We start from the raw sequence: 13,352 nt of genomic DNA, 5'->3' as shown, positions 1-13,352 counted from the left end.
AAACAAACAAACCTAGCTATCTAGCTAGATGAATTTTATTTAGGGTTCCCATATAAAGTTCAAATTATGTAACTGTATTTTTAAAAAAAATTGCGACAAAGACATAACCTAGATTTATTTTATTTAGGGTTCCCGTAACAAATTATGCTTTTCAATTTGTTTTATATAATTTGGTTTAGGTTTTGCAAATTTATATTAGAGTACATGTTATTAAATAAACATCGAACGTAGATTTTTTTTTTATGCATGGTACTCATGACAAATGCTTTTAATTTTGTATTATAATATGGTTTAAGGTTTGGAAATTTAGATTTCGTAAATTACATAAAATAGATAAGGTCATAAGGATAATAAAAAAATGTCTTGAAAAAAAAAATCAATTAACCTAGATTTATTTTATTTAAGATCCACATAACAAAGGCGATATAAAATAGGAAAATATAAAATGTAGATTATGTTTAGGGTTATAAAAAACCTATAGGACACAAACAAAAAACAAATAACTAACCTATATTTATTTTATTTAGGGTCCAAATATATACATAACAAATGCATTTACAAAAAAAACCGGCCACAACATACATAGATTTAACTTATTTAGAGTCCCCATACCAAATGCATTTAAGTTTTGGGCTTCAATTTTGTGTTTGGGTTACTTGCAAATTTACTTTATGTAAATATTAAGAAAAAATAAATAACAAAAGAATAACAAAAAAGTAATGAACCTAGTTTTACTTATTCATTTTTAAGGTCCCCATGGGCCATACTAATGCATTTATGTTTAAGTTTAGGGTAATTCTTATATATTTATGTTTCTAATGTACATAGTAACACTATAGACAAGAGTTGGATGAAGAAGTTTAGGGGTATGAAGGAATAAAGAGACAGATGTAGAACGTTTATAGACTTCGCAATTAGGAACTGTGACACTCCAGACAAACTTATTGTGTGCCCTTGTTAGACGTGTCACTGTAACAAGAGACACCCCCAGGTTTGGTATACGACCACTTAACAAGGGGGAAAGGAATATGGCCCTAATACAAAGACTAGATTTATCATGGTGAGAGGCTTATTCGAGCTCCCGTTGAAGGCTCGAATTCAGCACGTCCGGCTGCAGCTGTGGGTGCAAGAGCTGAGCAGGGTGAAAATATGTACGGCATGTTGCGTGATACATTCGGCATGCACGAAGTCAGAGATGACAACAGTAAGCCTAGGGTTGAGGTGCATGGAGAGAAAAGAATACATTGTGCATGACGAAGCCAATGGAGGTGAAATACGGAAGTAAAAGGAATTGCTTAAAAATACAGACAAACCGCTTCATGATAAGAACAAACATAGCAAGCTGAGTGCTACTGTACATCTGTACAATTTGAAGTGTGTGGGAAACACGATTTCAAGGAAACACGATATTCTCGTGTTTCCTCGAGCTCATCAATCAGTTACTGCTTGCAGATGATGGAGCTTTGCCAATTAATACATATGAGGCCAAACGATTTCTAAGGGACATGGGACTCAGGTATGAGAAGATTCCGGTTTGTCGCAATGATTGTATGTTGTTCTGAAATGGTAATAAGGACCTAAATTCATGTGTTAAATGTGGAAAATCTAAGTAGAAGGACGAAATTCATTTGGACGAGGATGGCCACCCCATATCATCGAGTAAGAGATGTCCGGTCAAGGTTTTGCGGTGGTTTCCCATCATACCACGACTGTAGAGGCTTTTTATGTCAGAGCATACTGCACCCTATATGAGATGGCATACAAAAGGCCACATTAAGGACGGTGTATTGAGGCATCTAGCTGACGGCAGAGTATGGAAGTCATTTGACAATTTATATCGGGAGTTTTCAACGAACAGTAGGAACATAAGACTTAGCCTAACCTCGAATGGATTTAATCATTTTGGGAACATGAGCACATCCCACAGTACTTGGCCTGTAATACTTGTACCGTACAACCTGCCTTCTTGGATGTGTATAAAATAAGCGTATTTCATATTATCCCTGATTATTTCAGGTCCAAATTCATCTGGAATTGATATAGATGTCTACATGCAACCCTTAATTGAGGAATTACAGTAACTATAGAGTGTGGGGGTACGAACATTTGATATCTCTTTGAAAAAAAAAAATTCATGCTTCTAGCGCAGCTGATGTAGACAATTAATGACTTCCCAGCATACGCGGACTTGTCTGGGTAGCCTACAAGGGGTGGAAACGCATGCTCTTACTGTATGCATGCAACAAGGTCTAGATAGTTAAAACACGAAAATAAATTTTGCTTTATGGGGCATAGGCAATACTTGCCCATGGATCATCCGTGGAGACGGAATAAAATGACATTTGTTGGTAACCAAGAACTAGAATGTGCCCCTAATGTGCCAAATGGAGATGAATCCTAAAACAGTTAGAAGAGATGGTATTTGGGGATGAGAGCGCCGATAAGTCAGTTAACATTGATAATTAATATTCATAGAGGAAGAGGACTGATAAAGTATTGTGAAAGAAGAAAAGTATTTTTTTTCGGTTGTCGTACAAGAATGATAATTTATTATGGCACAACTTTGATGTTATGCACAAAGAGAAAAATGTGATGGACAATATAATTGGCATAATACTCGATATTAAAGGAAAAATAAAGGAGAACCTTCAAGCCCGTAAAGACTTGCAAGAAATAGGTTTGAGACATACACTTCATCCTTTCACGGGTGATGATGGGAAAATTTATATGCCTCATACTTGCCACATGATGTCGAAAGATGATAAAACTAGTTTTTTAAAAGTTCTTCGAAATATAAGGGTGTCAGATGGATATGCCTTAAACATTTCTCGATGTGTAAAACTTAAAACGGGACGATATCAAGTTTGAAGAGTCATGACAGTCAGGTATTGATGCAACTGCTTCTCCTGATTGCATTGTGTGGATCACTGCTCGGTAACATGGTTAGACCTTTGGTTGAGATGTCTGCATTCTTCAGAGGCATATGTTCAACGGCGTTGACATAAGAGGATATGACCCGACTTGAGACTGATATCTATATCACTCTGTGCAAGATGGAACAATTATTTCCCCAAAGTTTTTTCACCAGCATGGTTCATGTTGTGGTGCATCTTGTTCGTGAATGTCGACTCGATGGACAGGTACAATATAGATAGATATATCCGGTAGAGGTAAAATTTCACGTAAAAAATTAAAATTAAAATTTTGTTGCCCTTTATTTATTTGAAAACAATTATTAGATGTAATGATTAACTAGTTTTGATATATAGGAGCATCGGGGGATCCAAATCAACTGTGTGCAATAAAGCGGCTCTTGAGGTCTGTATTGCAGAGGGGTACATAGCAACCGAGTTGGTGACGTTTTGTTCAATGTATTTAGAGAACATACCGACATTTCACAATAGGCCGCAACGAAACCCAGATGGGCCTAAAGGGGCGGGAACTCGAGTTGTCCACGACAGACTCACGTTGACGCAGATTTACCGTTACATTATGTTTAGCTCAGATGAGTTCCTCCAATTGCAGACATGAGTATTGTGTAATCAAGATATGCATGTTCATATCATGCAACTCCGTCAGTTATGAATTATAATTAATTGGTTTTATTTCAAAATGTAGGATGTACAAGAATTCGATAAGGCATACTGCAAACAGGGGGCGAACGACGGACAATCAGTTGAAACCCCAACATTTTGAGCAATTTTGCGATTGGTACTGTGACTACGTGAGACTAATGTCATGCACACCTTGTAAATTTGAAAATATTTCCTCATCCCATTAACTACACTTCATCATTGTATATGACTCGTAGGGTCAATTGTTCAGACGATCGATGCAGGAAAGATATCGGTGACAAACTAGTAATGCGTTGTAGAGGGCCGATGGTCTCAGCAGTTCAATATAACAGATAGGTGGTCAACGGCAAGTTCTTTCGCACTGTGGTACATGATATGGGAAAGAGGTCTCAAAATAGTGGTGTGTGCGTGCCGACTGTTGATGGCGAAACATACTACGGGAAGGTAAATCAAATACTTGAGGTGGAATATTACGACAGGACGAAGTATGTTATTATCTCAAGTGTGATTAGGCGAACAACACAAGGGACATGAGATTCAAGGTGGACGAGTATTGCCTAATGCTTGTCAACCTCAAAAACCTTGTTCATAAGGGGGAATTGATTAGTGATGAATCGTATGTACTAGTTTTTCAAGTGGAACAAGTTTTTTACGTCGAAGATGAAAGTAATCTAGATTGGGCTTGCGCTGTGAGGATTAAACCTTGAAACGTATACGACGTTGGTCAGGGTCAAGTGCCTTATGATGATCATGCCAACCATTATGAGAGTGAGCCACTCATTTTAAACAATAATTAGCAGTACGATCCGCATGATGACATCCAATACGTTCGACCCAGCTTTATACCAATAGAAGCGTATGTCATTCCATGCGAATTAAATATTGTACATTGATTGGTTTGTTCTTATTTATTTGTACATTGATTATCAATTTTTCTTTATATAAGTGGTGAATATTTCTTACACTATACACATAACTAATTGGTGCATGCTGTATTTTACAGATTGATATAAGTACCCGAGGAAAGGCAAGAGGACGAATGACACAATCTTCTGGGTCAAGATTGCATCATGGCCTTACTGACAGTGAGTCGCAGGAAGTTGCTATGCTTCTCCGGCAGCAACCAAGGTATCGACCGATACTTTCAGAGCATGTGGAAGGGTAGACTCCTGTGAGAGACGATTATGTCTTTGACATTCCCAACTCTTAATTGATATAGGCCAAGTACTCCATGACCAATCCCGTTCGACAATCCTTACCCAACTAGGGTATCGATATGAGTCTCACGACCCTAATGACTCCATGTGTTTGCCATCCCCGCCAACCACATTGACCCAATTGGGTATATTGCTGTACAGCTATTTAGATCGGCCACCACACAGCAACGCATGTGTGGATGATAGTGAGACACAGGCCACCGATTACTTGGATGATGGGACATGTGACATGTATAATCAGCAGCATGATGACCTTGCTTGGCCAGTATTGGCTATCGATCAGGTTCGCACGATAGGTATGTGTGTATGCTATTCAGAACCATAAATATGTACATATTTATGCATGATGGTATATATAATTAATTAGTATATAAATTCAAATAATATATGTTTCACCATTTGTGTTTTAATTAAACATCATTGCAGATAGTCATTATAACTTTGAAGTGTTAACCATAAATGACTCGCACAAGTTGTGGGACATTCCCGATGGGAAAAGGATTGTCATGGAGTATAATGGTGCGTGGCAACCCGTAGGACTAAGCGGTTCAAAATTTAGACGGATGATGAGCAAGACTGTCAAGAGCAGGTCCTTTATTAGGCTATCCGACGACTGAAATGAGGTACCAGAAAATACGAATGAGGATTTATTTGAGTCATTGATAATAAGTGTAGATTAAATGTTCTTAATTTATGATATATAGCATTTGTATATTAAATTTTGTAAAACAACCAGCGCTTTAATACCCTAGTTTTTAACTGATGCATAATCACTTCTACATCATACTTGGGTCGAATATGACAGAAATAAAAAAGGACGCGTTTAGAGGCAATGGCGAGAAGCTGAAGCTTTTAAGACACAAGTTAAGAAAAAAGCTCATGATTCAGAGCGGTGATACTCCTGCGACAATGGCGACGAGGATGGGCCAGACAATTGTAAAGTACAACCTCGCAGACATGGAAAAATTGTTAGTAAAATTGTGTGATCCCACTTATCAAGTAGGTCACTTCAAACTATTTGTGTTTCGTTAATTGTAATTGTTCGATGGCTTAGCTATTAATAACGTCTATATGTTGTGTTCATAGGAATATGTTCAATACATGAGAGACATACGAGCACAGAATCAAACACCATACTACACCGGCTCGAAGAGCTACGCAAGGGTGACATATGATGACATACTACTTTAATTTACCATAACTATATGTATATGTCATATATTGCGTAGTATATATACGAACGTTTCATTGATGGTTTGAGTTTATTGCAGGTAATTACTACGGGCAAGGCTCCTACGCGAGCGAGGGCTTACATCAAGACCCATAGAAAGAAAGATGGTAGCTGCCCAAATTCGGTGGTCGCAAAGAGAATTGTAAGTGCCTTACACATTGTCATTAATTTTTATTTATGTATTAACTTATTGAGTCTTAGCAATTATATATATAACAATTATTATGTACAAGCACGGATGGAGGAGTTATTGAAAACTAACCCTGCGAAATGGTAGATGGGCCCTAGGGGACGATTAGGTGGACATCGAATGACACTTATGCCCAGGTGCATGGCAATAAACCTGAGTATGCCAATCGTATTTGAGGGGTCAATAAGAATATTCTGCCTACACGTGGCATCATCCACTCATACTATATACCGTCCCAAGCACGGTCGCAGAACCCTAGCGGCTCGATGGCCTCCCGTGCTGAACTTGAAAGAGCCATTGAAGCTGAGAGGGAGAAGCACAGGGAGAAAATGGATGAGATGCTGGCGCAGTAGAGGGAGGAGATTACTTCGGCGGTGACTGCGCAGGTAACTGAACAAATGGCTTATCAGATGGCATCACAGCTTGCTATTCAGATGGCGGCGTATGAGGCCCGGTTTCACAACCTTGAGGGGTCGAGATATATAAGCTCCGAGCTGGAGGTGATGACTATCAAGACTCCGCAAGGCGTAAAGTCCCCAGCACGAGTGATTGTGAGATCTTCAGCAGATAGCCAATCAGGTAACACTATATTCTTATTGTTTCTATTTTAGTAACATGATTATCTTACGAGATGACTATCATTTTAATGGCTAGTAATTTTGTTTGGTCTTTGTTCGTATCTTTATGCGACACATGCATGTATATAACACAATTGTAACGTAATATGTGTAGATGACGTAAAAGTAGAAGCTAAGGATAACAATCACAACGAAATCCAACACCAGACGCTAGCTAGACAGAAGTCTTGTATGTCAAGACATTATACCAGTCGTTCTGCAACCCCATGAGTATATATATAATCGAATAACTTATATACATACTTAATTCAAAATAATTTACTTTGTTGTTTTTGGTTGATTTGATTGTGGTTGGAGCTTTGCATATTTAATCTTATCATATTTGTTAAAACCGCCTCATTGAATAAATGTATATGTAGATGTATATGTGTTTGTGAATAGGTCGTGCAAATATAAATGCTGAGGTTGTTTATGTGACAATCATTCGATTTTTTTTCTCATTTACTTAAACGCTGTTCATCTATTAGAACTTAATAAGATTCTATCACAAGTGTCAATTTGCTGAGTGATTGTTTGTTTATCATTTGCAGTTAGTGCAAAGAAGTCGAAAGATAATGATCATGATGATGTTCACTCGGATTTCGTCGGACTAGTGTTTGTTTGATAGTTTTTTGTGTATAATTTAAGGCTTAAGTTTTTTGTATTCGTGTATAGCATAAGTTGTATTGTATTTTACTATTTCCTACGTTGATGTGTATATATTTAGAGTTAGATTATTTATATATATAGTTGAATTACTATATTTTAGATTGATATTGGATTGATAAATTATTTATATATAGATTAGTGGATTTTGGATTTTGGATTAGTTAGATAATATAATGTAACTCGTATATCAGGTGACGACCGGAGAAAATTCTAGTATAACGACCAGAGAAAATGAGGAAAAAAAAAAAATCCTGCCACAAATGGTGACGTGTCATTAGTCACACGTTACCATTTTGTAACGTGACAATTATGACACGTTACCTAATAATGTGTCAGAGTATGACATGTTACTAAATTTCAAGTAGTTACGACCAATTTTTTAACCCGTCAAACACGTTACCATCGACACATTACTAACCTTTAGTAACGTATTAACACCATAGACACGTTACTAACAGTCCGTGACCAAAAAAATATATTCTTGTAGTGGATTGACTAGAGATGTACATATAACAGGTTCCTATTTTCTAGTTTAAATTAAATTTTACATACCTAGCGATGTATATATTATTATAATTTCACTATCTTCAAATAAGAAAGAGAATAAGATCAATTTTTGCTTAATTTAATTTATGACAGGATAGTAGCACCAGTGGTGGACAAGACGGAGGAAGGCGGCATGTCCGGGTGCATGTAAGCCACTTGCTGGCATGCGCCGGCAGTGGTGGCTGGGGGGTCATCGAGGAACGCTAAAAGAGGTCGGCGGCAGCAGGGAGGGGCGAAGGAAGGCTTCACGCGTTGTGCAGGGCATGAAGCGCGTATAGACCACGCGTCAGCGCGTGGTGATCGGACGACGGCACAACTGATGGCGTCTGGAAGCAGAGGGACCCAGGATCACGGTGGAGTGGCACGTTTGTGGGTGTGGCTTCCTGTAATTGACAGATTTGATTTTGAAAAAATCAAATCCAAAAAATTCATAAAGTTTGCGGCTTCGAGGTTGAGGATGACATAAGGGGCTGAAACCGGGCGACTAGCGGTGGAGGAGGGGCTGATGGTGCTACTAAACAAATATAAGACCTCAAAATAGGTGGATAGGACCTCCAAAGAGGCAAGAAATTGAGAGGAAAGGGGAGGGATGAGGGTTTTGTTTGAGGAGAGAGAAGAGAGCTTTTTTGCATAAAGGTTTTCTTTTATACAATAATTTTGCTCTCATTATAAGGATTTGAACAACAAAAATTTGAACTTACTTATTAAATGAGCTTAATTAATATATGCTCAGTTTGACCAATATAAATTTGTATAGTCATCTAACTTTTTATTATTATTATTATTTTTATAGTATTGTTTATAATCTTATAATAATAAAAAAAAAAAAAAGAATATATATAAGAGAGTGAGAGAAAGAATTAAAAAATTAATTTAGGAATCGGATTGTATTGACATTTTGTAAGGAGATCACCATTAACATAGTTTTTATAAGATTATGTGCTACGTGAAGGGCACTTATACTTGCAATAATCGTAAGTGAAATGAAAAGAGCTATTTTTATAGTAAAAATTTTATGTTGTTTTATTCAATGAAAAAAGATTGCTTGAATTAAAATGACATCAAGCTTGTTTATTATAAGACAAATTAATAACCAATTAAATGATATCAAGTCTTAAGTTTGAGTCGTTTATGAAGCTAGAAAGAATTATGGGAATGAATAATTGATCCGATTTGGATCGAATGAATGCGATGTCGGTGTTAATCTAAAATCTTCTAAAGTGTTAATGAATTAAGCTGCTTTATATTTGGTAAGAAGTCTTGATCTAATTAGTTATATAGTTCATTGGTGTAATTGGTTTATTGCTTTTTTCTTTCGATATGATAATATTAGTGAAAAAGTATTGGGTATTGGATGAGCAATTAATAAAATTTAAGACTGCATGTGACAGCGAAATAAAGCTAACTGAATTATTGAGAGGTTTTTTTTTTTTTTCTTTTCTTTTTCTTTTTTTTTAAAGAAATATTGAGAGGCTTTTCACTGGATATCAATTTCCTGAAATAAAATGATGTGACAGACGACAAACACCCACCAAGCAGGCAATTATTAAATAGGACATTACTCTTGTGTTATTTCATAATTACCTTCAATGATTAGACCAAAATTAATAACAGAAAGTTTGAATTAAAAATTTTTGAAACATTATAAAATATGTTGGTTGTCAATTTTTAAACATTGAGATTTAAGTTAAAAAATTCTAAAACTTTAGGGGTAAAATAAATTTAACCCAAATAACTAATTAGGGGTGTATGTGAGCAAGGGTGGATACTAACTACTCACATCCACTATCGACAACTATTCAGTATTCGTTATCCGCTATCCACACATGCATATGCGGATATAATTAACAAAAATCATTATTTGTATATGTATATGAGGATAGTGATTTTAGGGTACATAAACTTTTATATAAATATATTGGAGGGAAAAATATATATATTAAAAAAAAAACAAAAACAAAAACCCACAAACTAACCGCCGTTTGTAATAAAGTCTCATAATGTTTAAACTGTACTAAAATAGTTCATCAAACTACTAAAGTGTGTCAAAAAATTTACATTTTTATATTTCTATAATACCCCTAATCTTTTAATAACTAAATAAAAATTTTGATAGGTTATTTTAGCCCCTTTTAAACATCGTAGGGGACTTAAAAAAAGGGCTATTAGTTTGAATGTCTTTTTCATATTTTTTCCATATATTTGACAGAACTTCGTTACTCAACTCACTTGGTTCAATAAACTATTTTCGTCCAATTAACCGAACGTGTTGCTTTCAGTGGGGCCGAATCGAACCTTTTTGTCTATATTTGGATCCAATTTGTCAATATTTGGATCCAATTATCATTTGACTTTCTTGGTACAAATTCCATTTGGAATTAAAAATTGGAGCTAAAACATATTAAACAACAAGGAAATTCAAGAAACAGACATATTTTTTTGTTACTTTTGTTTAAATTGGTGCTAAAAAGTGGTGGAGTTAAAGTCCTAAATTTAAACATTAACTCCGTCATTATCTATTTCTATTGTCTATGTTTCCTCTGTTTTAATCACAGTTGATTAAAACAGAGGAAACATAGACAACTAGGCAAGAAATAATAACAGAGTGAAAATACCTGAGAGAAGGAGACAAAGAGGCACAACATTTTGATGTAAACAAATGCACATCTGATAGGTGTCAGATATCTACTTCTAGACCACTTCTGCAGAACTAGCTCCCTCTTCTCCAATGGTATACGAGAAAAGCCGCGAATGAAAGGCCATTCCTCACAAAAACAAAGAGATCCACAAAGCAACAAGGTACCCAATCTAGTGGCCAGCAGCCATAAAACCACTCTCGTTAATATCAGAGATTCTTTTAATGCCCTCTTCACTAAAAGCTCTGCAACCTGTTCGATCTCATTCCAATATCACAAGGAAAAAAAATAAAATTAACTCCTACTTGACAATTGACTGGAAAGAGACAGAGACAGAGACAGAGAGGGAGAGAGAGAGGGAGAACCTGATCAGGGATTGGAGTTTGAGACCCAGAAGCTTTGCAGAAGGACTGCAAAACATTGCTGGGTTGGTATTCCTCTCCCTCCAAAGAAGTGGATGGCAAAGAGGGTAATATAGTCTCACAAATGCTACCCAGTGATTGCATCTCAGCTGCTGTAAACGTATGACTGTATTTGCTCTCTCCTCTTCTCCCTCCCCTCAACAGAGGATGGCTCTTTCTTCTCATGTTTCTAATTCTGTGTCTCTCTCTCCTTCGCAGTTGGGTCTCTAACTCTAATAAAGGGAGTTTTATATAGATGAGTTGTACTCTTCGAAAGGGAACCTATTGACGTAAGGATATGCACTTAGATTTATTATATTAATTATATTTTGTAAGGGTAAAACTAAACTAACAAGAAAAGAAATCAATCCCCTCCATCTACGGTCTACTATCTAATTCATAATGTCTTCTAAATATCTCTTTAAATTATCAAAAAATTGTTAAGGCCTTTCAAGCCTAAAAAAAAAAAAAAAACAAAAATAACCCTAGGGCCCATCTAGGACCCGACCAAGACCCCATTGAGACCCGACATCAGAAAATGTTTTCAGCGAAAAAAATTTCCTCGGAAATGATTTCCTGAAAAATATTTTCCCTTTTTTTTCATTTAAGCAAATTAAAATCTAAATTATGAAAATGTCCCGATCGGGTCCCAGTGGGGTCCCTATAAGGTCTAGGCAAGGTCCTAGGCGAGCTTCCGTGGGGTCCTGGCCATTTTCATTATAAAATATTTTACATCGAAACAAACAAAGCCTTAAACAAAAATTGAAGGGGAAGAAACCTCCTTGTGTGTGTGTGAGAGAGAGAGAGAGAGAGAGGGCTTGAAGCTTGAAGAGAGGAGCTTGGTGGAAAGACAATTCTCTACCTTTTACGTTCGACATTTGTTAAGTATTTGAGGCTATTGTTTAGTTTCAATGACTTTTAGAGTATAGTGATTTGTTAATTAGTATGTTCATCATTTTTGCGTTTTAATGAAATATGGATGTTAAGATTGGTGTTGAGTTGTTTTTTTGATGAAATAGATCGAGCTTGTAATGGGGTTTTAGTAATATTGATGGAGAGTTTAGCGGCCGGGGTATATTGAAGTTGCGATTTGTGTTGTTGATGTATTTTAGGGTGTTGAATTTTTGCTGAGTATTTATGAATATTTTTGTTCGAATGTAAAAACGGCAAGTGTTTTTTACGTTGAAGGTGATGTGTTCAAATGGCGGTGAGTTACTTTAATGAAGTGTAGTGTAAGAGTTGAAGGAAACTTAATTGTTATATATATATATATATATATATATGTTATGGAAATATTATGATTTACATTATTACGGTATGCAGGCCATGTTATGAAAACTACGTTTGTGAATTTTATGTTTTACTAGAAATATGTAAAAATTTTGCGGGTTGATAAAAATTTACATTATCATAAAAAATAATAATAAATAAATAAATAAATAAATAATATATAACATTTGCTAATTATCAGATTATGATCATGAGCAGAATTAGGAGGATCGGTTCTCCTGATGATCATGTGGTGTAGAAACATGTAGTTATCCAAGAAGATGGTGTGGGCCGGGTGGTGATGTACATGATGCTTTGCTCCATAGCAAGTTGCACAGAGATGGTAGGTGTGGCCAACGCTGTCGAAGCATTGGAGGCACGTAAAATAAAGTCCCAACAGCCGATATCCGCACCAGTGGCACCAAACATAACGGGGTTTTCAGGATGTAGTACAACGTAAGGAATTCATGGAATTCCAAGAAATCGTTCCTGTTGGTGTCCAACGCATAGAAAAGATTCGGGTCTATATTGTAGCCACGTTGCCTGAAGAATAAGACCAACTCTGCCATGGTCACTCCGCCGTCCCCGTTCATATCCATAGACCTGAAAGCTTCAACCGCTAGCCGCTGAAGTTCAGGGGAGGCATTGTAATATTAAGCTTCAGCGGCCTGCTTTAATTCCTCCAGTCCGATCCATGTGAATGCCTCTGAGGCTTCAACCACTGAAAATTTAACCCCTTTTCGAACTAAAGTAGAAAGGATAGTGAGTCTCCGTCAATTTGTTTTTCTTTCAAACTTGGCGTGCTGCATTTTTTTTGGTCGAGAAATTAAAAGGGAAATATTTACGGTGGAAAATACCCCAAGGACCCACACGGATGGTCGCGCCCACCCCCAATGTCCTCGGGAGTGCCCGCCACCCCAAAATTATATGGGGTGGTGCATGTGGCCACCCCAACCTCTTTTGTGGGTGGCCAACCACTTTATTTTTTATTTTTAAAAGTT

At 36.6% G+C, this 13,352-nt stretch overlaps 1 protein-coding gene across 1 annotated transcript; it reads right to left on the bottom strand.

Annotated features, from left to right (window-relative positions):
• Positions 1-10,594: 10,594 nt before the first annotated feature.
• LOC132178301 (long-chain-alcohol oxidase FAO1-like) lies at positions 10,595-11,268 on the bottom strand. The gene is made up of 2 exons (XM_059590744.1): positions 11,047-11,268; positions 10,595-10,933 (listed from the first exon to the last, which is right to left on the bottom strand). The coding sequence occupies exons 1-2, from the start codon at positions 11,266-11,268 to the stop codon at positions 10,595-10,597; spliced, it is 561 nt and encodes a 186-aa protein (XP_059446727.1).
• Positions 11,269-13,352: the final 2,084 nt, after the last annotated feature.

The sequence above is a fragment of the Corylus avellana genome, chromosome ca4 (genome assembly GCF_901000735.1).
Source record: "Corylus avellana chromosome ca4, CavTom2PMs-1.0".
Classification (NCBI taxonomy): Eukaryota; Viridiplantae; Streptophyta; class Magnoliopsida; order Fagales; family Betulaceae; genus Corylus; species Corylus avellana.
This window is presented reverse-complemented; position numbering and strand designations above follow the sequence as displayed.

Coding starts and splice junctions, on each gene's coding strand:
- LOC132178301 (XM_059590744.1), bottom strand. CDS start 11,268: ATGAGAAGAAAGAGCCATCCTCTGTTGAGGGGAGGGAGAAGAGGAGAG. Junction 10,934..11,046: donor AAACTCCAATCCCTGATCAG/GTTCTCCCTCTC, acceptor GAGATCGAACAG/GTTGCAGAGCTTTTAGTGAA.